General features: G+C 36.3%; 2 protein-coding genes across 3 annotated transcripts in view; one reads left to right on the forward strand and one right to left on the reverse strand.

Moving 5' to 3' along the window:
• The window catches only part of LOC117204811 (tudor domain-containing protein 1), a 308,397-nt gene that overhangs the window by 219,546 nt on the left and 62,612 nt on the right, over positions 1-26,239 (reverse strand). The window lies entirely within an intron of this gene.
• Positions 18,623-26,239, forward strand: part of LOC117204812 — a 66,755-nt gene continuing 59,138 nt past the window's right edge. Inside the window, exon 1 of the mRNA XM_033442572.1 lies at positions 18,623-18,874. Coding sequence (XP_033298463.1) covers positions 18,820-18,874 — 55 coding nt within the window. The 5' untranslated portion in view covers positions 18,623-18,819. The remainder of the gene's footprint in view (positions 18,875-26,239) is intronic.

Consider the following 26,239-nt stretch of genomic DNA (forward strand, 5'->3'; position numbering starts at 1 on the left):
TTCGGCGCATGGTTTCGCCAGAAAAATGATAAATACGTTCGTTGTTATTCGCGACTTGAGCGAACGACTGCTTCGTGATTCGTACAGACTAGTATTTTGCGAGACACTTTGGTGAACACAAGTGTTAGAACGTCTAATGGATAGACTTGTGAAAAAACTTGCACAAATTTTATTTTATTTAACACCAGAACTGTTAAATCGATGGGAACACGTTTGATACAAGGATTTTTGATTCTACAATTATTAAAATTACTATCGTTATTAATTATTACAAACACGAAGGGTATTTTTGACGATGTTAATATTCAGTTTTATTGAGATAGAAATATTGTTATACCATGGATATATATGGAATACGTATATGTATTTGTGTTTACACGTTACATGGTTTTAGTTGTAATAAATTACGTGTATCATATTTAAACACGCATTTAAAAGTGGATAGTTTCTGTGTTAACATTTTACATTATAGCGCATACATGATCAGAGTGAAATAATAAACTGATAATAAAATAACTAGTATTACACTATGACTTGTGGATAATCTACGAAATAATTATTCGCCATTTGTACGGCAATTTTCCTTTATCCTGTTTTCATTAATTCTATGATGACTGAATACTTTGTAATCATATTATTATTCGAAATTACATTATTATCACAAGTGATTCTGAAAGTTATTATTCGCCTATAACTTTCCTTCGTGACAATTGACTAGAAAATTCTAATTGGATACTTTATGGATATGATGATTTATAAGTAATCCTCTAAGTCTAAGTGATCATTCGTTGCTAATCCAGCAATTTTCCTTCCCGGTGATTGATTGATAAATTGGCATTGAATAATTGTGTCTATTTACACTATTCAAGATACATTTCTACTATAATTCGTGAATGATTTTCAAGATTTAGCTTATATCGTACAATTTTTCTTCAGAATTGTTAATCGATATATTTAAATCGAGTTTTCATACGTTATATTCGGAATTCTTTATAAACGAATTTAGATTAATTTAGTTACGTTTCTTTTAGAATTTAGATTAATTTAGATATCTCTCGATATTGTTTCTTAGTTACGAGTTAAATACTTTATATTTAATTCACGAATGTTATTTGTTACAAATACTTGAGATAAATTGTACGGTATTTAATAATGGCTGATTATTGTACATTTAAAGGTACGTTTCTCGAATGTAGAACGAGAATGTTAAAATATCGGGAACGATGAACGAATTTCAACCTTCACCGACAATTTTTAGAGCAAACTTCACGATTTTCATTTTAATTAATTTGGTACCGTTCATTTGGCGTCGATACAGACGCAGACACAGATTTAATTAACTTTATATTTCGCCAAACATTTTATCCAGCATACCATCTACGGATGTGTTTTAAACACGATTTTCTTTAAAGTGGTAGAATTTTCCATTATTCGATTCATAACCTAACAAAAACGCGATTAAAAATCTCATGAAACCTTTTATAAAAAATCACCTAAAAAGAAACAGAGGGAAGAAGACGACTATAATTGAAAAAAAAAATGAAACAAAATTATTACAAAGGAAAAAAAATAAGGTTGTTCATTGAATACACGTCTTTTCTATGGAACTTTGGAATTTTACTCCACCATGTCGCTTCAGCGTGTTGCTTTCACGTGGAGACACATCGGATCTCGACATCCTTTCACTTTCTCGGTGGAAGAAACGGTCGGTAGGATCCAGGAACCTAAGGAATCAGGTATGCGTTATGTATCAATAATATCTGGATCAAATGGTAATCATTCGCGTGCTTTGATATGACGATTCACTGCGTATGTTGTCATCGAGGGAGAAAAGTATTAACACGAATTTCTTTTATCGGACGTACAGAATTTTCACATGTACAGTAATATAATAATTCGGTACAAGGAGAATATTGTGTCAAAAAGTTTTTTCAAATCTAAACAAACTATCAATTTACCTCAAACAGATTAGATCTGACCATGAAAAATGTCTCCACCGCAAGTTTTATCTTTGACTCGTACAAAATGCAACATCGAACATACACTATGGAATAGTATGTTAATGAAAGATTGTTTCTCAGATATTATGTAAATGTCCCGTATGAGTACCAAGGTTCTTTAATCATATTCCGCGTACACAATTTAGCCCCCCTTTCTTTCTCGTGTGTGTTTTTCGTACGTGTCGGTGAATGGGATTTTCGATTTATCGAACGGCGATTTTCCCAGAGATTTCATTGTCACAATAAACCGCGTAAGATCGGAACATTATAATTTGGCAGCCTGTCCTGCTCGCGTAAATGCAGCAAGCGATGGAAAATGCAAATGTTACTATGAAAGCGAAGATATGAATCATATTATCTGGCCGTATAAACTGTACGATACTCAAAGAGTACAGCTAATTCTACTGAATTAATAAAAATTCACAGAAGATAACATTTCAACTTTCCTACAAATACGAAAATGTCAATTGTCAAACCCAACATCGTAGTTTGTATATACTTTTTTGCTTCTCTAAAGGAATGTAATTTAGAAAAACGCATTGCACTTGTTAGATAATCACTATGATATAGGCTATAGCGAAGCTTAAGCTCATACATGTATATGTAAACTTTCATTGAAGTTTCTTAAATAAAAAAAAAAGAAGAAAATGTTCCCTGTAACAGGAACGATACATTCACCATCGATTTCTACGAGTATTAGACCAATTTCATAAACCACTGTTACAAAATTCGACAAGAAAACTCTTCGATCAACCTGATACACAAGATAGTTAAGTCCTTTTCAGATTTTCATCCACAAAATCGGTACTCTGATCGGTAGGAAGAAACGCAGAGGAGCCACGGAGCTGCGATGGCATTGCTTTCGCGACGAATCAGGACAATGATGTTAATTTATTCGCATGCACAATATACACGCGTCACGTTGTCGTCGGATACCGAGGCAACGGTGCACGTGCAGCAGCAGCTAAATGACTCTCATTCCTGTCGCGAGTAAGAAGCTCTGCATAAAGCATATTCAAACGAGAAGGACGATAATTCGAGCAATCGCACCGCGGGTGTCGAACGAGACAGGCAAACGAGACGTCCAAGCTAACAAACAGGCTTCTTGAACGCGTGCTTTCTCTTTTCTAATCCGAACTTTTCAATAAAAGTATGTAGCAAACGGATGTTTTATTGACAGACATTGATTCAGTAAGAACAGTTCGAGCAATTGGATTTTACAAATAGAACATCGATCTTTTTTCGATTATTTGATAAAACCGTGTTGGGTATGGTTAACAATGTTTTTACATTTTTTAAAAATGATAATAATTATGTATATTAACTATTAATATTAACTATTAATTGAAGACTATGTTCCAAAGCGTACTTTCATTTCTGTGGTATATTATTTCATTGGTTAAATTTTACTGAATTTTTGTGCTTTCTATTAACAAATGTGTAGTCTCAAGAAAATATCGTTTTCATTTTACTTCCAATTGAAAAAAATTAATTGTGGTATTATTAGTTATTAAAGAGTGAGATTAACGCTAGGAAGACCGATCGAGTCTGTTCCTGTAACACAAATAATAATGTTTTACTTCTTAATAATGTCGTTTCTAAAGTTTAATCAAACGATCAGTTACAATTGCCTTATGTTCTAATATCACGTTTCAAATATGTCACTAACAGTCGGAAGATAAGAAAAGATATAAAACGGAGAGATCCATCCACCACTTTTCAGCTCTAATTGAAGAAGACCATTCAAAGATCGTATCTTAGAAAGTTGTAATTCACAGAAAGGAGAATTCGACCTATTTCTTTTTCAATTTTGTACGAAGCTTAGAACGCAAGTTAGAAAGTTATAATTCGTTGGTCATAGAGGTTCGAATTAACCAGACCGAAATTAATCCAAAACGAAATAAACGACAAGTAAAGGTAAATTCCACTTACAATAAAACTTTGAAATACAAAAAAAAAAAAAAAAACGAAAAACACAAAGATTGAAAAGCGAGTAGATCGATTTCTAATTAACCTGAACCATATTAGAAGGAACAACGATTTACTGGCTACGAGATCGTTTCAGTATTTAATCGAGAATCCTGCAACTTTGAAGTAATTGTCGCTGTTTATTTACGAAACGTTTCAATCGCTATTCCATGTTAATATATAACCAACAAGATTAATCTGTACGCTGTATGATGTTTTCTCAGTCTCTTTGTCTTGGATACAAATAAATTTTAACGTTGTTTTAATTGCTTTACGATGATCTTCGTCATAACCAATTACAGCCAACGCACCGTCATATTCACTGTACAAAAAAAATCAAGTAACACCAGTTTTCTAAAGAATTATCCAAGTTTCTTCACCGCGAAATATGTTTCTCCACCTTCGGAAGCCTTGAGCAAACGATCGAAACACGTGATACACTTTAGAAATTCCGAAGGAAGAGATATTTCAATACTTTACAAGATCAAAACGTAGATTCTTTGTGCTCGTTAAATTACGACTCGAGCTGTACGTAATTGCAAGCAGATGTTACCACGACAGTTCGTTCGAGTTTTAATCAAAGATAAGGAACCCTGAAATTTCTTTCTATAGTGGACACGGATACGTTTATGTGGAGCTCGAGTGAATGCTAAGTTTCGAATATGCAGAGTCAACGTGTGGAATTACGAACCGGTTTCTCGAAATTAAGGCATCGGATAATGTCCTCGAAATTGCATATCTGGTTGTCCTACATAGACGGATAGCCTATGAATGAAACACGTGACTTTGACATTCGAATCACGATATTCAGCGATTTATAAAAATAATACGCTAAGTATCCTTCAGTGTGTTGTATGTACGAACCAACATCGATAGCAACATATACAATTGTAGAGCCTAAAATACATTAATTTTATTTAGTAAATGTTCTTTCTGACAAAAAGCATCCTTTACTATTACTGTGATATCTTCTACTTGGAGATTGTGGCATACGATATCTTCTACTTTGAGATTGTCCCGTGTGATATTTTCTATTTTGAGATCGTGCCACGTCTACCTCCAACCAACATCCGTAATTATCATTATTTATGAAATATCTATGTAACAATTTTTACAATCTTCGCAACACCTGTCGTCAGCAAAAAGTATCCGATGATTATGAAAAAGACCTAGTCAGACAGGAATGACAGTACGAAATTTAGTCTTTCCAGTACCGTGTCAAAGGAGCACCACGATGAATAAGAAATGTCTCTGTGTTCCGACTTCCTGGTGCGCCAGTGCAAACGTCCCGATACGATTTCTCGGTTAACGGTACACGTTAGTGGTATCCGATCGCTCGCGGGATTTCCCGTGAAGAAAGAAACCTGAACGGGCTTCGTGCGCTGCGAAAATTGGTCAAGTCGCAGCGATTTCGCCATCTTCATGGGGTTTCGTGCTACATTTCTCCAAGCTTCTACGTTTTTTCCTTCCATTCTTTTTTCCCTTCTTTTGGAACGAACGCTTCGTAGGAAAACGTATTGTTGAGAAAGTAGAATGAGAAGGCAGTGTAGTGTTCATTAATATTATTTTAATAGTCAACGACACGCTATCAATGGATCAGTGAATGATGGAGACTTAATAATAGTTTTCGAAGTGAAACATTCTAATCGATTATTGCTGTTACTTTCGTCTGAAAAGTAAAAGGTATCAATTGACTTGCCCGGTTAGATAAATCTGAATTAAATAATTTAAATAAACAAAATCAACATTACAAACGAAACGTTACGTTCGCCCTTAACATCGCCTCTTAATTACAACCAGATAGCTGTTCATTTTCACCTAAAATATGTAACAAGAAAAAGAACTACGTTATTCTGACAGTTGCTTAATCGGTAGAACCTATTTCTGGAATAATCAGATAATGCTAATCACTTCACCGCGTTCCATAAGTGGCGAATAAAATCGCCAATGAGAATTGCTGTTAGTTCACTTGTTGGAAACTCGCCCATCCGCCGGTTAGTAAGAGATTGGGCTACTTTCACCGTTCTTTGGATTCCAATTATATCGTTTTCAAGGACGGAACACGAACGAATCCGAGGGAGCCGAATTCCACGACTTTCTACGGAAATCAGCTCGATTCGGCTGAAACTCTCTCAACGACTGGATATATTCCAGCAAGCTGACTCCTCCAGCCTTTGGGACATTGTCCCGTTGTCGAATCGAACAATGGATCCCTGCTTTCGAAAGGCGAAAACACTCTCCCATGACCGGGTTCAATAGGGATCATAAGTGCAACAATGAAATTGCTTGGAACACACGAAACTCGTTACGTCTTCGGGCACCTATATCGCGAAACCTTATTACATTTGTTACGTAAAACTGGTCATAGGATATGGAAGAAGTTTGACGCATAGTGGGTGGAAAAATGATCTCCACGTACTGTTATTTTTTAACCAAGCTTTTTTTAATCAGATTCCGCGTTTCATTTTTATAATAAATATTAAATGTCTGTGTAGTCAGAAAATAATATGAAACTTAATGTATTTCGTATATTTAATTAACTGTTATATAAATGCTGTAGTAAATACAACGGTGTGTATTATGCTTAATGTAGCAACTGTAGATTGGTATCGCAAGGATAATAGGATGAACTATGACTACGTTGATTTCATTGTGTTTCGAATTATGCGACTGCCTAAGTAGCTATCGTGATATTAGCATCGATAATTCGCCAATTACTCGGCCCCTCATTTTTCTATTTTGTTCTCTTACGTTGAAAGTCGTGTCACGTTGCACAACAGAAATGATTCCATCAATATTTACATCAATATGCATATTGCATCGAGTTTGCAATTCTCCTGATTCGTTTAAACGTTCAGCCTTTCAAGTTCTTGATTACTACTCTATGAAAGCAAACACTGTTTATAATTCAGTCGAGTAAATGTAATAATCGCGGAAAATTGCTCGATAAACAATGTCAGTCAAAAGGAATACAGTAATATTTCCGATAACAGCGTATTAATCAGCGAACTTAATGTTAAGAACGACTGTTCGTACGAGCAGAAAGAAATCTAACGGAGAAGTAAATTACGAATTGATTTTCCACGATAAAAATTATCAAACAAAAAAGAATAGAAAAAATTATACATTATAATTATGCAATCATATTTCAATTTCGCTTGATCGACATTATTCTAAATATTGCTCGTTGGAAAGGAATAAACTATAATTATAGTAAAGAATGGTGACAATGTATTTTTAATAAAAACCAAAGTCTCATGACATAAAAATGTCTCACACTAGAAACATTTTTGCAGGCTATTGTTCCTCGAAACTTAAATTTTCCTCGTTATATTTTGTATTTTGCTTTTATATTATAAATCAATATTAAAAAGCAATATAAAGTATTATAAAGCAATTTGAAAATTTCTTGATTAATTATTTATTCGTCAATCAACTATCCTTAATAAGGTGATTGGAAAGCGACTAATTAAAAATACCGCTGTTGAGTTATTTTCTAGGAAATATTACCATCCAAACCAGCTTTTCGTAATATAGAACATTCTATTTCCTACAGTTTATCCTATATTCACCAATAGACATTTCAACGTTATTCGATCTTTAAAAAATCACACAATTTCGTATTTCAATTAAAAAGATCCATTTAAATCATCTTAAACTTCCTACAATAATCGCTAATTAAATTTAGATACAAAATCGAGCACGTAATCTCGTCTTCCAACGTAGAACGATAAAAATACCAAAGAAACTTTTCGCTCATTATATTACGTGTTTTAAAGAGATCAAATTCACCGATCTCAACCTTTAAATTGCACAAAATAAACAGAAGATTTGATACCATAGAGCCCACATCATTCGTCAAAGACGAAATATCGATACTTCAGCAAGATGAAAGGATCCGAAGTATTTCGCGAATTCGAGTCGTTGGTGGAGCAGTAATTTACTTTACACCGATTCTTTTCGGCATGAAAATTCATTATGCTATTAGTCGGTAATCGGCTTTCGGAATGCTCGGTTTTGATCCGATTATGTCGCGATTATACGGTTTTACCATTCTTTTTTTTCCCCCCGCTCTTTATATTTTCCACCCTTTTCTCCTGTCTCTCTTTCTTTTTCAACTCCCACCACGGGGGAAAGATAAAACTTTATTGGAGCGAGAGAAAAACTAGCCGTGAACCGGCCATTTTCTTCGCGTTATCAATATTATAACAGTGTTTTCCAGTGTTACCCCTCGATTGAATGAATATTCCAAGCTTCGCGGCAATATGGTCGTTATAATACTCGTTCTACCGCGCGTTTCATAAAGGTGTGATACTCGGTGGGAAAATAAATGGGAAACCCAGAGTGGACGTCTGGTTTTGCTTCGTTTTCAAGGGAATTTCCGGTATACGCGCGATTGGCGAGCGCGCGCACATACACACACGCACAATTTGGCCACGTATACGATTTCACATAGATAGGACATTAAAAGCATGAACGACGTATTTTATTAAAATTTTGATTTTTTATAACTAATACTTCATCGGGGAATTTCTTTACAATTATATAACTAGTACTGTACGACTATGCAAAACAACGTTATGGAAAAGGACATTCATGATTTCCGGAATAATCTTCCCATCGAAATGATTTCGTTTTAACGATACAAGATTTTTTTTTGCTGTAAATATGTTTTCTATGTTTGGTAACGTATTCATACTACTAACGATAACACGAAAACCTACGTAATATATTTTAAAGAGTCATTATATATCATTTATTTGTTAAACATTATGTATCAAACATTATGGGGGTAATACTCACTATTTATTTCTGTAGAATCCACATAATTTAGCTTCACCCTCTCATTCGTAATAGAGAATCATACATTCATTTGAAAAAGCGGTACTGCACACATCATATCACTAGTCACCATCATTTACATCCAGCTGTTACTAATTTTGCATAATTTGTTCTGACAGCATTTCACTTCTTATTATATACATCTATTGATTTATTAATTTATATTACGAATCTCTTATATCAATTAATCTACATTTTTCAATGCATTTATCCTACCTATTACTAGGCAATATCAGCGCCGATAATTTCCAGAAATATTTATTATAATTTTCCTAATACCAACGAGGCCTATTATAAATACGAAGCTACTTCTACACATTTTATTTTGCAAATTATATCTATCTAACTTTTTCCAAATTTGCGTGTTTCACTATCCGTATTGTTAAATCATTATACCATTCTTACATTATTAGTATTATTATTACTATGATTATATTCATCATGGGAAGAAAAATGTTCGTCTCCAAGTTCTACGTATAAACAATTTTCCTTGGACGCAGTGAAATGAATTTATCATTATCATCGTAAATGGGTACAACCATAGATCATTGTAGACAATGGCGAAAGATTCTAGGGAATATTAATCGTTAGACGAAAATGATGGATGATTCAATTAATCTTGGAGTGCAGGATCACGCAATTCGTTCAAACGCAAGCATGTACGTCTTCATGATCTTTCTCTTAATAGAAAAATCCACGGGCTAATGAATGAACAAGTGGTGTTCCACAGCGAGCCTGGCATTCTTCTTTAATCGTTCTAGTTCGTTTCATTAGCGCGTACAACGCAATGCATCATTCTAGGAGAGCACAAAGCCCCGAGGCCAACACGCGCTCGCAATTTCTTACGTCAAGCAGGCTTTGTTAGATCCCAGACTTCTCACGTGTAATCCAGACCTCTGGCTCGAATTGCGTAAAAACGTAATCCCTGGTCGTTGCGCTACATTTCCCTCCCCCGGATTTTCCGCGAAGAGAAATAAAGCAAAACGTCGGAATCGCGAATAAAATATTTGACTTCTTAAAGGACGAATTTATAGATTATAGTTTGGTCTATAAAATCAAATTTCTGTAGTCGTGCAATAAATGTTAGGTAGATAGGTTTCCGCTATTTACGCATTCAACGTTAAATTGACCAATGAACTTTGCGAATTTGTATTAGTTATTATTGATATTGCTCGACGTGTAAATTAAAAAAAATTAATTTGCTAGAATGAGATGGACGATAAACAAGCTTCTACTCGTATGTGTAACGAAGTACACGAAGAATTTAGGTTCACGTTAAAGAGTTATATAACGCGTTTTTGTAATAATTGGAAAGACTCGAATAGTTTTGTACAATCTGTCTGGTTGGTGCTAGCTTGTCTTATCGGTAATTTCTGTCGCTTAAACATCTTTCAGAAGACTGAAAAGCTACCCCTCTCTACGAAATAAAGAGCAGGATCGATCATTTTTATTCGAAAATTCCTATTTTTTCTGTGTTCTTAGAATTCTACGAACATTCTGTTCCAAGCTGAACACAATTTTTCTCAATTTTTCTTCCTTTCGCCACTGTTATTTTCGTAGATTACAATCGGAGATTCTTCCAACAAACAATCCTATTTTTCCAGTCGAACCCCTTAAAATGGACGCGATAATTTTGCTAAAAGTTTTTAGGTATTTCCGGATGTGCGTATCTGTGTGGAGTGGAAACTAAAAAGGTTGATAATTAACAGTCGTTCAGGAACGCGAAGTATCTGCGAAATTCCGCGACGAAGATTCGTCGTTCCAACGTTGCGATTTGCGCGCGCCAACTTGTTTCATGAGAAAAGTTTGAAATTCTACGTGGCAGCCTTCAGTAATTTGTCTTCACTCGCTGAATACTTAATAATATATCCTCGCGTCTGCAATTCGAGAGACTTTGATTTCGGGGATGTGCAAAGAGCTCCGCGGGCGGAAAGAGTTTTCCAGACAAGAAGCACCCTCGACTTGTTCTCGAGGATGGATTAACGTCTACGTTCGAATAACCTTGCTGGCAGCAACGTCACAGGACAAGAACGTCGTCGCGTGTCTCTTCATAAGCGAATATCTCGCGAAAGGACGCGCGAAATGGAAATTAGGAGTGAAACGTAGTAGAATCTCTATCGCACGAATTGATCATGACACACGCTGTACGGATAATCGAATTGTTCAAATTCATATTTTTATCAAAATGATAAAACAAGTGCAAACTAAATGGAGCCTCGTCTTACCTGCTAGATGCTATGACGCGCTCTTTCCTTCGGATATTCTGCGTACATTTCCTCCTGTTACGCGTATTTATCGCATTTTTCCATCTTGAGATTTTCCAAAAATGCATAAATATCCACAGCCTGCCTATCGTTAAATTAATATCGAGCTGATCCACAAGTTTGTGCGGCTTGTTGAACGCGACAAGTTCTGCCTCTTTTCTCGAATGTTTACTGCAAATTCGTCTACACCGTGTATTGTCCATCGTTATTTACAGCTTCTTGCCAAAGGTTCGAGTAGTTTTTGGATTCCTCGCTCGAAGAACTCCGCAGTTTTTCAAGCAAACGAATCTGCCAGCCATTTTCGCAATTCCACGTCGTCGTGGAAGAAAACATCAGTTAGACCATGTTGGAGGGAACGAAAATCTTGATAATCCGTTGGGACGAGATTCGACGAGCAGGGTGGATGTTAGAGAACTTCTCATCCACAATTTTCAGGCGCGTTTTTATCAAATTTGCGAACGGGTGGAAAATGAAATTTTTGTTAACCTCCATATTTTTCGAACAATTAATCGCTTTGCTATCGACAGAGAACGAAAGAATATACGACCGCATAAAAAAAAGGAAAGAGGAGCTATCGAATAACATAAATATAAGACATAGATGATAGGCAATTGTTACGAGATAATATTCAATATGAAGTGAAAATCGCGCGAGTTTATGGACCAACCTGTTAAAGAGAAATTCGCAAAATTTGTACACACCTATTCCCAATTCTAACCTAACTGTACGGTATAGCATCGTTATTACAGTCATCGTCTCAATTCCCATAAATCAAATCTGTTGAAAAACCGATCACCAAATAACTTTCCTAAACGGAACCTTAGACGAAGCAAGTCGAACTCCTCAAGGTATCGTCTGACCTACGTTCGTGCCACGTTCCAGCAAGGACGAGGACACACTACGTCGACGATTTCGCATCGACTTGCAACGAAGAACGGAAATTAGTGGGAAAATGGGGGCCGAGCGACCGGGGAAAAAGCTTTTTTCGCTCGGTCGTCGTGCAACAGTTTTTCGCGCGGGACAATTACTGGCCACGGCCGCTGATGTGTTCGTTATCGTCGCTATTTTTTCACCAGGAATATCCCGGATGAAACACGAGCGTGAAAATTTCCATTCGTAATGAAAGCACAAAAAAATACGAGCCGAGGAGCCGGGGAATGGAGCGAGGCTGGTCGACAGCGAATCGTTGCTCCACGACTATTTATGTTTCGTTGTATAGATTATTTATTTGACGTCGATATTGTGAATTATACAAATGCTACGACCAGGCTATTCCCACGGAAATCTACGACACTGTCGAGTTTTCTATGGTTGTGTACACGTGGCCGTATACGCGCCGTATGATGTTCAGCCGATTGACGATTCACCCCTAAAAACTATGTCAAATGAATTATCGAATAATTAACTTTAATCGTTACGCAGCTGCAGGAGATATCGAGATGGTACGCGCGTTATTGCGGCTACTTTTTGTACTTTTATTCGTCCATCGAGCTATGCAGTATGTTTTTGTAGCCTGTTTTGGCCTTAATGAAATAGTACCGCGTGCAATGGTATTTATTTTATTATGGTCGAGTAAATTAACCTCCTTTTACATTGAAACTACTAGAATGCTCGAAATTATCATCCCGTAAGTTTGTATAGAATTTTTTGTAGCCACACAGTGGTACTGTTTTACGGATTTAAATAACTTTTTGTAAAATGTGCGGATACAAGTTTGTTTTTTTTTTCCTTCATTGCATTCTTTTTCGTGCAAACAAAACAATTTTTGCCTATGTATGTCTTTTTCCTGGAAAGAATATTTCGATGTTCTTCATTTCTCTCCCACGCACTTCGAATCCTTTCTAAAAAAATATCCTTCATATCGCGTAATTGTAATACACGAATATAAATATAAATATAATTTCTATAAATTCCTGTACAATCCTCAAGAAGCTTGAACGATAAACTTTCAAGATCGCGATACTTGGTTCGCACGTGGTAGCATCACAAAATGAAAAAATCTCAGTAAATCTTTAATTTACTACACGCGTCAGTGGAAAATCCGCCGGTCTACGAATAATTATCGACTCATATAGATAAGTAGAGCGATAATTTATGCATTTTCGTTTGTCATGTTCATCGGACGCGCGTTAAATTCGAACGTTGAATTAATTGGAGCAAGGGCGAAATAAAATTTACAGCAACACGCGATCGGCCGAATTCGAGCAGCAGGAAAGCTGTATGCAAAATGCAAATAGACTCGCAGTGGTTAATCTGCTTAAAACAAGATCCGGCAAGCGGTTCGTCTCGCGCGAAAGTACATGGAAACGCGTACGCCAAAGAAAACGCAACGTTTTCATATATCACGTAACACCTAATTACACGCGATACTTTACGATGTTAATCGCTATTGATTGCGAACATGTATAATGTTCGCTTCGTAATTCCCATCGGCTGCATTACGAATTTCCTGATTGAACATTGTGAAATTATTTATCAGAAATTATTTTCTATAAGAAAATATTGATTGCAAGTGTAACAATGATTAATATTTTACATTTGTTCGAATCTTCGTGCACCCAGATTCATCGATATCAGGCATTTAGGAATTATTTATAGAAATGTATAAAACTCATTAATGCTAGAAATGTTTTGTTTGACTTTATTAAGTTTAGACTCGTTGTACCCAGCAAACAGTCATCAAGCAATTTTCTACACAGAGAATAGTTTGCTATTATTTCAAATACAAAGAGACATTTATATTCCACTGAAGTAAAAGGCTGCAAATCATTGTATTTAATTCATTGAAAGAGTTAAATTTGCCACATTGATAACAGTGTATTTTGTGCTGATTGGCCCCGTAGTATTGAAACAACAAAGTGACGATTAAACCGCGTAAGTATTAAAGTTTTTAGAAACGAATTTCCATAAGAATGCATAGAAAGTGCGTATGTAACGTTTTACGGTAGCGAAGTCAGCTCTACATGAAAATTATTCGTCGGCATATAGCGCTGTACGTACACCTGATATTATTCTGAATAAAACGAATGATAAAATAAAAGTGCACATCATTTTGAGGAAAATAAACCAGGTCCTAATGGCTAAGTGAAAAAGCAACAAAAAGAGAGAAAAAAAAAGAACTTAATTAAAAAAGATACAAAACAATAATCCCGTCGCCGCGGCGAATTATACGAATAGTATTTTCTTCCGCGGTTGGATTCGTTAATTTAACACGTAATATGATATTGAGGTAACGCACGATGTTAACAAACGAACGGGCCACTCGAGTGTCTTGCACGCTTTTTTTTCCATTTTGCCATCTTTATATCTTGTCGGCGTTGATTCGCTCGCTTTTTGAACTGCGTTTCGCTAGAAACGTCACGCTTTTCGAAAGCAGAACTACTGGCATAATTACGACTAATTACACCCTTTTAATTAGACCGGTTATACCCTTTTCTTTGCCGTGTCTTCTGTCTTTATTCTTAGGCACCCGCTTCTGTTTCCTCGCTTATTTATTTATCTGTACACTAGCGCGGTTCAAAGAGCAACGAAACTTCCCTAAAGGTCTATGGCTTAATATTTTATTTCTTAATACTACTTTTACCTTTTATTTTTTTCTGGGCGTCTTTTTTTTTCTTTTCTTTTTGTCGGTAACTTCGTTTAACTTTTTGAGAAGAGACTGAATTCCAGTGATTTGATAGTTGGTTATTTTTACTTTGTGCCAGAGATCAAGTTATGTCACAAATACTATAAATGATTTATAGATTCATCTTTCTAAACTTTCGTTGTCTTTTCAGTGATTTTTCAATGTTTTTTATCGTTAGGTTATTGTCTGTTCCGAAACTAAATTTAATTAGATCGTTGATCGATGAGTTTCGTTCTGATGGAAAAAAAGGTTTAAAGATTCTGAATATGTAGCTTTCGTCTTCTTTTCTAAAACGTATTTCTTTCAATTATTTTCCATTTTTTCTTCAAATTAGTTTTATCGCTCTGAAAATAAAAAGCTACTCTTGCATATCACTCCAAGATTTCATTTGTTTCCTACAAAATCAACGTATTTGTATAATGAACATTTTGATATTGTAAGAAGAATATTTGTATTGGAGATTATTAGAAATGCGACTGTTATTATTTTAATATCTACTTCAATATCTCTACTGTATCGTAGTATTTTAGTAATATCATATTTCAATATATGACATACGGTTATTTTTATACGTGAAATTCAGCTACATATATAGATACGAAAATTTATTAACTCTCGGCCTGGGAATTTGTGTTTTTCGTATACTATCTTTCAAATACACGTTCGATAAATTAACAGTGAATTTTTCTTCTAGATAACATTAATAACCATTGCGCTAGATAAATTTAAAATATTCGTTTCCGCTAATTTGGAAAAAGCAAATAAATCTTCCGCGTCCAAAAGGCAGACAATTAAATTTCTCTAAAAAAAAAAAAAAACATCGCGTATCTCACGCGAAGATTGAAATGCTATAGCGAATCGATTATGCGATGTAACGTTAGAAAGCTAATCAGACATTATGTTTTTCTTTTTTCTGATAACGTTATCACGTTCCAGTGCGATTTACATTGTCCAAATTGTACAATTTCGTAGTTTAAACGACAAAGTATACCAATTGTCTATCTAATTTTTTGACCAGAATCTAGTTTTCTGCCTTCTCTAGTCGAACCGATGATTATGAAAGTGGCTTGAGTCATGTGTTTTTCGTTTCACTATATTTAATGTTTTGCGTTTGACGCGTGAACTGAATTCTGTTTAACAACGCAACGATCAACTCGATCGAAACGATTCAATTTCTACTGCTTTGCATAGATGGTTTCACGTTATTATAAAGTAAATGGATATCACGGAAAGCAAATTAAGTGATAAGTATGAAAATAAATACGATACGTCTAAGATAAGTATGAAAATAAATACGATATTTCTAAGTATGAAAATAAGATATCTTATAGATTCTTGAATTTGATAATCATCAACATTTCAGTCCAACTTCTATGCAATTCTTTATACGCATTTATTTTCTTGAATTAAGTTTAACGCGAAAACACGAAAGAAGATGCACGATTCTACGCAGTATAATTCTACGCAGCGACAGGATAGTTGCTATGTCAATCTTTTTGCCTAATTTTGTCACCTTTTGATTATTTCTTTTTTTTCTCTTTTTTTTTTTTTTTTTTTGCTTCACTGTTTTCCTTTAGGGCGGAATATCACGGATTAGTTTTAACGCGAAAAACTTGGATGGAAAGTGGTCGAGTCACTTTCGAATCAAGCAAGTACCGAAAAAAAGAAAAAGCAGAACGCGTAAGTCGCGGCTCGCTTTTAATCGTTTACCGGTCGCTCTTATGGGAAGTTGATCCTGTTTAAGCAAAAGATAATGTGGGAATAGGTAATTGATATTCTGGGGAATTTTACGTAAAATGCATGTGACGTAAAGTATATACGATGCAGTTTGTAATTATTGGAAAGTTACTATTGCTAATGAATGGTAATATGATTTTAAATTACTCACAATTGATGATTTAGCACACTCTGATATTTCGTACGTACCTGAAACATAAATATACAGACCGTGAATATACATATTAATATTCATATCGATAATTTATTAATACTGTGTTTATATATTATTTAAAAATATGCGTATTCGATAAAAGACGGTAAGTACCGAGATACAAGAAAATTCCAGTCTTTAAAAATAACTAGAATAGACACTAGAATAATAGAAACTAGAAGAAACAGTTATAGTGAAAAATCTGATTTTTCAAGCGCGATGGAGTATTAAATGATTATGATTAAAATCACAGAAGAATGAGAGCTTTACACTTTAAACATTAAAAAGTATGGAAACAACGTGAAAATGTGAGATGGTAAAATCGATTGTACGATGTGGAATTTTGAACGATTATCACGAAATTGAACTTGAACAATAAGAGAAAGTCTTATACAGTGATCAATCATATACACGCGTTACATTACATCGAGCACAATTCCAATGAATATTTTTAATATTCCATCGGACAGAATTTTTCTACTTGTTCAGTACGTGAATGGAAATTCGAACCACCTATACTTATGCAACGTTCGAAAGTTATTACTAGCAGAAAAATTACGTCACGAAAAAGAAGCAACAAAGGAACTGCATCGGTAGGGTTTCAACGAAGGAACGCTATGCCAACACCAGTATGAATATACAATTTTCACACTTGTAAGATATCCTGCGAATTCTCCCGGTGAGTTGTGGACATCTTACGATATCCGAGTGCTTCAGCAAGTGCTTTTAACGAACTTTTCGTCATTGCCATTTTCAATGAATAAAGCGTTAGGTTAAGAAAACTGGAAACTTTCAAGTTTACCATAGAGAACGTTTGCACAACGTTTAAAATTTTTCCATAAAAATCGAAGTGTTTCCTATTTAAAACTTAGAATTTATGCGATCCTTTCAATAACTGTTTCATCAAGTCTGCATACCCTTTGTGATACGCAATTCAACGACGAAGTAAATATTTTGTACTATTTTTAAAGTACGATTAATTTATCAGCTTTGTATGGTATTTAAATTTGGAATAACGTTTAAGAGACTCTAAACTATCTCACGGTAATTAGAAACGGTAAAAAGAAAAATCTCTATCTGAATATCCAATATCTTATCCTGTCAGTAACTTTCATACTTTCTTATCTGCTATTAAGATAACATTCAGTTACTATTACTTTATACATGTACTTTGTATACATTTTAATCGTACCACTATTAAAACACAAAGAAAGAACAATGTTTCTTTCGTTTTTTAATTATATCCTTGAATTCACGAAGAGGACTGAGATTTTCTCCAGGAACAGTACTTTGTTTCTAAACGTGTTCATTAAACTTTAATAATTATGCTCTCTGCCAATTACTATAAACATACTAGATAAGGAGTAAAACTATAATGTTAATAAACACAGCCTTGTTTAGTATATTTCTCCGTTCTATACAAAGAAGGGCTTAAAAAGACAACACTTAAAATTAATATTACTAATTAAGTGATTACGTTTATTACAGCAACAAAACAACGAAAAGATACCATATATTTAAACATTACATATACTTTCATAAAAAGCAACTTTATCATACGTTCGAAATATTTTCTTCCAAATAATTCTCTGACACCGAGAATCTTAAAAAGTACCTCATTTTCAGATACCTCGTCAAACATTAACAAACCCGTTTTCCGTAGCATTCGACGGATAACAATCCACGAAATCTCACAATTTTCAAACACGTGCAACAAGAACAAAATCTGACAATCCCATCCCATGCATTCTGTCCAAACATCTCGATCATCGTTCACACATTCTCCCAGTCCATGCAACTTTCGATCCGACCAAGTAGCCAAAAAGGCAGCAGAGAACCGGCCGTCCCGAAGGCGTTCGCGATTCTGCGAGAGGATGTAAGTGCGCCTCCGCCTGCCGCTTTCTTTCCTTCTTTCCCACCACTGGGTCTGAGATTCTGGGCGGCAGAGAGGCCAGCCTGCACACCGTTGGCAAAGGCAAAAGTCGGCGAACGTTGTTCCGTTCTGGTCGAAGCGAGCCGGCAATACTAGGCGGCCGTGTGTCACCGAGAACCGCCAGTTTCCGCGTGGACTTCGCCGCAACGGGTAGGCCTCGATCCGCGCGCGTCCTCTTTGCACGCGTGGCCTGATACACACACGATCGCGTCGCGTCGCGTCGCCTCGCTTTGTGCACAAGTGCGTCTGACGGAAAAATGCGGTCTCCCAGTGTCCCCGTGTGCTTCGTTCACGTTCTACTGTGCGCCCTGGGTGAGTAAGAATCTTCGTCTTCCGCGCGTGTACCATGGGACACATCGTACGCTTGCGATACGACAGTGTGGATACAAAGGATTTACAGTCGGCGATAAAAATAAGTGCGAGTAACAGTGCAATGGAAATGGTATCAATGAAGCTTCGTTAAACACGGCTGGTTTACACGAAGATGTGAATATCGATTTCGATTATTTGCTAGCTTAACTTTGTGCTTCCAGGCTTTGTAATAAATAAAACTTGAGTATACGACGCTAATCGTAGAGTTGGATCATGTTTCGTTGATACCTACTTTCGGTATTTGTCTCTTTATTTTTGTCGCCTACTGTATATCTAAAGGAAATACGAAGAAGCAAAGTTCTCGAGGTAGAAAAGTATCGGTGAATGTTGATTGTCCGTTAAACGAGGTGTACGTCGTTCAGCGAGCGATGAGGTGGTTCTTGAGATAGCAGTCTTCAAGGAGGAATTATGGTTTGATAGATGCAAGATTTTGGAGTTAGATAGGAATGGTACCGATGAAGAAGCTGTGAATGTTTAGGTGTTTATAGGGTACGGAATGCAAAAAGTAGAGTAGTCCTCGTAATATAAGATTGTAACGTGGATTTGTCCTGTTTTTGTGTTTATTACATAAATGGATAAAACGTATGGATAATCGTATTTTATTTAGATTAATGTAATTTTTCTACTCTAAACCGTATACTATTTTAAAGTTAGATTTTTCTGTTCCGTTTATTTCCATACGAGTGAATACATTTTTTACAAAGTTCATCCACAAGATACGCAGTCATCGTTACCAAGAAAACTGTTTTGTTCGTTAGTTAAAGCGAATATCACGGTCTGTAGAAACAGCTAATCTGTCGTTGTTCGTCTCTTGAAATCACAGCATTAACTATGCGTCTTATTTTTTACGTCTAACATTCGAATCCTTTGACGAAGCTCGCACTTGTCTTGGATATGAAAATAATTAAAGCAAATGATGGGTAGCGTTAACAAAGGGCTGAACGATCGTTACAGTTTCGTGGATAATCAGTCACCGCCCATCGTCTACAGGGAACAATGTCGGTTACGGAAAGACTCGCAGGGGAACAGACCCCAGGTGTTCAGCCAGGCTAGCGGGTCTGTTAATTGCTGCGACACATCTTCAGGTTTATGATACGTCAATCGCTATGGGAACCAGCATGTTCCAGGCTTGCGTTTTCACTAAATGTTCAGTAATAACGGACTTCCAGTTTAATAACGGAGATTAGGGCTTTCGTGGTATAGCATCGTGCAATTATCAAAATCGTTGCTTTCAGCAGCAACCATATTTTTGAAATTGTATTTATTTCGATAGGAGTTGATTTCCGAACTTTCCCTTTTCGTTTTCCTCTTCTTCAATTTCGTTAAAAGTTTCAATAACAGAAAGATATTGCAATAATTTCCGAATAATAATAATAATAAATAATAAATAATTTCCAATAATAATCGTTCCGAACATGACTTCATTTTATCATATTTGTTATATCGCGAAGTGGCCAATGACAATAAAGTATGAAAGCAAACTTCGAGAATTTATCCTCGACTGAAAATATCGATTAGAAAATAGCAATTAGAAATGCGTTAGCGTGGCAGTTAAACTGCGAACTTTTATGCAAGTTCACATTTTTGAGGATATACTTAGCGGAATGAGAAAATTCGGTAGAAAATTGTTTGACGTATCAAGTATTATACGAAGCCACTGCACCTTCAATATTTCATGTACTTTTTTATGTTGTGTGCATTTCGCGCAGCTACCCATTTTCAAATTTCCTATAAATACATAAAAATCCGCGGGAAACGCAATAAATATAAAAAAAACCACTGTAACGAGTGTATCGTTCGGTGTTTCGCAACCTGGTCTAGAAATCCAATTCTTCGTTTACTTTTTTATTAAACGACACGCAAGAATTGGCACTGTTCCGCGTAACTCGATGAAAAAAAAAAAAAAAAAGAGAACGCACCAGCTGTAACGTTCAAACGGTATCGAACGAAAACAGGAAGTCGAAGGAAAAAGCAAATTGCCGCGCAGGTGTAAACTGATCGAAGCTGTGCGTTTCGAATGCAGAACGCGCGGGTGAAGTCGGCGTTAAGCGAGTCCCAGGACGGTGTAAACATGTATTCCGTGACACGTACGCCACCGCTCCCACGGGAATCGATGCGAGTACCGTTTCCACGTGAAGAGACCATCACGATGCCACAAGGCGAATCCCCGTAAAAATGTGGGTGTGAAAATAAAGCAGAGATATCGTTCGTGTAAAGTATCGTTTTTAGAGGAACATTAGTATCTTTGATGTGGAAGATTACATACGATACAACGTATCAATTTTTTATTCAAATACTCGTCCATCGTACGAAAAATTTGAAACTAAATTGTAATTGGAATAAAATTGTGCCTTTCTTTAAAAAAAATTTCGATTTCTATATGATTTTATACAATCGAAGGCTCTAGATTAATTTACAATAAATCCATAAATACGATCCATAAAATACCATAAATCGCTCTGTAAATTACGTCTAAACAATTTCTCTCTCGTATGCTACAAACCTCTTACATATTTCGAATTTCGTTTTCCTCTCAACACGCTCAAGCTGCAAAAAAGGAAGAAAAAGAAATATACTCGCTTGATTATCGTCAATGAAACTCCCAAATTTCTATAATTTCTGCTCTTAACTGCGGATACTGTAAACAAGTAAATCATCACTTCCTAAATCGTATCAACAAGCACGCACATTTCTATCTAACCTACCCCTTGTTCTTACGTATAATATTTCCAACGTTGCAACACCTTCAAAGACAAAAAGAAACGCATAATTTCCACTTGTTCCTGCCAGTGTATCTCTTCATCGAGAACGGATAATTTAAAAAAAAAAAAAGGAAGAAACTTAAAAAAAAAAAGAGAGGTGAGAGCGGGACACGGTTTGTGTTTCCGGTCAGCGTCTGGCACGCTTGAACGACGTCGAGGACGTCGTCGTCGTCGGCGAACACCAAGGGAAATCAAGCGTTCTCCAGTTTTATTTGCATAAAATGATGGGGCTGAGCATGTCACGTTCGAAACGTCGCGTCGGCCTCCCGGTTCGTGGCTCGCAGCTCGCGCTGATTTTCCTCTCGAATTTCATTACGCCGCGGCCCCATGGCGCCTACGACTCCGCGGGAACAACTCGCGTCTCCGATCATTAAGTCACCAAGTAGATGCAAATTAAAGAACAGGAGAATTTTCCCGCGGAATTTCCCAGCCGCGAGCAGATTTTCGAACCAACGCGGCCTGATCCGATTTTCCGTTCATTTCCAACATCCGTGTGTGACCGACGTTTGTTTTCCGCGTAAGGGTGGCGCACCGTTGTTCTTCTACGTTCGATTCTTCTTGGCCGCACGAGACTGATTTCGAGAGGTTGATTGCACAGCTATTTGTTTTCCTGCTTGTTATTCTGATTTTGTATAGAATGTTTGGGATGTGTGTGGAGGTACCGACATGGAAATTTTTAAGGTAATAGGAAATAGAATGAAAAGTAAAGTTAATGAAGATCAATACTGTATAATCGAGGAGTCGATGTCTCTTATCGAAGTTTCAGAGGCGTTTGAGAATTTAAAGTACCTTTTCTATCGTCGGCTGTCTTCTGTGGCATCGTAGAGGAAAGAAATAAGCTGCCTTCCGTAACGTAAGTGTGACAAAGAACGGTAGAAGATAGGTTCAAAGTGTCGGAATAATTTTCTTTCGTTTCGAAGATACCGCGAGACAAAAATCTATCAATTAAATTACAGTCAAAATGGATAAGAGTTTAGTGTAGAAATACGTAGGTTCGACTAATTCTTTAGAGTGTTTAATATTCGGATTTTGCCTGGGTTTAAAAGTATTTGACAATTGATCGCATCGCGGATGTATTTTCGAAACTTTCCTAAATTTCTCAAGTTCTATCCAACGTTCTAATCTAAATGATAGAAGAAAATCTTACAACTCGCTGTATCTTGTAGGATCTACTTATATCGATAACTCCCTGGACCGAGAACGATTAAGTAGACTCATTAGAAACTTTCTAAAACGATCTTTAGCACTGATAAAGATCGCTTCGCGTTCGCTCGATCTTTACATTACAGTTAAATGATCCATGTGGGTTACGCATAAAATTTCTTGGGTCAATAACCCTGGACATCCAAATACGGAGGAACGAAAGCATAAATGTGGAAGATAAAACCAGCTAAAACGAAAAATTATTATAAATCGACCGCTCTATACCAACGAAAAATTCGATCACGAAAGCGATTGTATTCGTTCAAAAGATACAAGAATATTGGTAACGAATCAACCTTGATGGTCGATCGATCGAATGGAAAATTTACGAGGGCAAACGTCAAAAACAGAGAAAAATAGAGCTAGTGGAAGCAGGAACACGTGCACGGCCATTAAACGACACGGTGCATCGCGACGCTGCGCTGGCGCGAAATTCTTACGATCGTCCCCGGTACTAAACGCTGACAGAGGTCCTCGAAAAGCTCTATTTGCCTCTTCCACTCCTGTCCATCCTCCCTGTTTCCTGTCCGAACGATCCCCTCCCACGTTGGCAATCGTGATACGGTGTTTCGTCGCGTTACGTGCTGTCTTCTCTCGTTTTTCTCCTTACAACGAATCAGTTTCTGCCGACGAGGCGGCAATAAAACGTAACGACGTTAATTCCGTGTCTCGCCACCGACCCAGCTTCTATGTACGATATTTCGAACTGCAAGAAGGTTTCGTACGAGAGGTTTGCAAAGAAATAGGTAACATTGCTGGGAGAGTATTGGTTTGCAATTTAGAATCGGTTTGTTTGGTTTGTTTCGATAATACGAGACAAGAGGTTTGGAAAATTTTACGCCGTACACTTGTTGGCGCTTGGTCAAAATATTGGTCGAAATATTTTTTTCTTTATACGTGCGAAATATCTTTTATGGAGTTAGATGTTCCTTAAAATATTTCACAGTTATCTCGTATGATAAGAAATTCTCGTCTAAGAAAACTGCGAGATTTTGTTAGCATCTCTTTAGTAGATAATTAAGACATTGAATGCATATTTTCAATCTTTTTCATAAACGAGCAAGGTGGAATATATGGGAGAAAGAATATATGTAAACGAAATGAGAACGATCGGTGAAAGCAAAGTAATTACAGGTAGAAGAAGATCTTGAACGTTACAGTCGACAAACGAGGAAGCAAATTTCTTTGCTGTAATAAGTAGAAACTCAATTTCGAATTCTAAGTTGAAGATACAAAGGATGCTTTGAATTGAACTTATCACATACTTCGGTCTGTGTACGCTTGAACTTCTCGATTCTATTAAAATTTTACCTTTTGCCCTTTGCTCCTCTTACTCTCACTTCGCTTCATAATCACCTCTGGTCTCGAACCGTAACAAATTATACAGAATTCCGTATCATTCTGTATACGCCACTGATCCAACACTTTCAACTTCTATTGTTTCCAACGCTATTTTATTATTTGCTATTACGAGGTGCTGTAGTTCTTACGTATCAGAGTAGTTTAATTTCAAAATTACAAAACAGCAAACTAAGCCAGAATTATCTTTAAGATACGAATCGGATACGATAGACGCTGGATACGAAAGAATCGGTTATTGGAACATCCATTAATAGAAAATTAATAGAAATTGATAGATTAAGAGAAAACCAGAGACGATCCCTTGTAAAACAAATTAAAACTGCATTGCATATATTGTGAATCGTATGCTACATATTATGGTGTTACATATAATTGTGAATGATATTGTCAATTACCTAATATAATTGACGCAGTTATACAATTTTGAACTCGTTGTACCGCGAACGAGACCTAACCGTTCTCGCTATAACAAAATTAAATAGGAAAATAAAAAAAAATGACCACAGTCTATCAAACAAATACCCAAAATTGCGCTAAATTCGATAGGAACCAACACATCGAATGGAAAACTAAAATAATAGATACACCGTTCTCGCGAAAACTCAATTCCCGATGATTAGCGCTACAACTACCGCAGCGTCGGGTAAAATGAATAACCGTTGGAACGAAATGCGGATGCAAGAAAGGAACATGAGACACAATAAATAACCGTAGACCAAACATCGCGAGTATCGCGGCCACATTACTTCAATTTCATTATTATCGACGCGATTATTGTCGGTGCGTGCGGGAAACGTACCGAAAACGAATCATCCTCGTTGTTGTCGCCATTGACGTCGCGTTCTGACAAAACGGAAACTGACGCGTAACAGGAAAGGCACAGAGGATGATGCAAATGATATTGATTCGAGCGAATTATATTTCCACCGATAACAATCGCTCCATTCGATCTTTTATTCGGAAATAAAAGTCTCAGTGTACCAGTGCGCGTTTTGCCGCTGTTTCGCAATTTCCAGGAAGCAGCCTCTTCTCGCTAAAATACGATCTGACTTATATGACAACGTTGGATTACAACTTTGCTTTGATCTTTAACACTAGAACTGCCGATAGTTAACACGAAGCTATTTCTACTAAAGAAACCAGTCAAAATGACTGGTCCTTAAAAAATACGTAATAATAGAATATTTTTATATTTATTGATTTATTACTTTCTAAACAAAAAGAATTCCATGTTACGTAGTAGATTTTTGGTATTGTTAATCCATCTGGGATCATGATCCCTAAACGAGGATTGACATATTTCTAAAATTGTAGAACCAGTCATTTTGACTGGTGTGGTAGTTCCAGTGTTAAATACTTTACGGCCGAGTTATTCTACGTGGAACGTTTGATCGTGACTCTAATCTTACTTGCAATTATTATGTAAAATAGAAAAACTGTCCATGATTTGGCTATAGTTATAAACGGACCGCGGATGTTCATGCAACTTCATATCTGTATGAGAGCAGTGAAATAAGCGGGGAACATAAACAAAAGATTCGATTAAGACGAGGTTTACACATGATTCGAATTTCCAAAAATTAGAAAATCTATAAAATTTCTATGAAAAGCGACGAATCGGTCAGTTTGGCCACTCTGTTGATCTTGATGTTAATTTATGGCCTTTCTAGTTTCGTCGATCTTCTCTATACAATGCATAGAGTACCGATTGTGTTCTTCTATGCGTGCCACTTTTATTGTGTCTCCGATAGTTTGTTCCTCCACGTTCTCGTTCGATAACTACGAAAATCTACGGCTGGACGATCAATCGACAGGTATTCCGGTGAAATGCGTTTTCCTCTGGGCGATTTTTACGCTGAAACACGTCTTCCGACACAATTATTCGATCAGTCGACGACCAAAACTGTAACGATTCGAATGGATTCGAGAAATCGATAAATTTTGAACTCGCTCGTCTTTGTTACTTGCTCGGTGCTTT

Source organism: Bombus bifarius, unplaced genomic scaffold (assembly GCF_011952205.1).
Source record: "Bombus bifarius isolate JDL3187 unplaced genomic scaffold, Bbif_JDL3187 scf7180000007984, whole genome shotgun sequence".
Classification (NCBI taxonomy): Eukaryota; Metazoa; Arthropoda; class Insecta; order Hymenoptera; family Apidae; genus Bombus; species Bombus bifarius.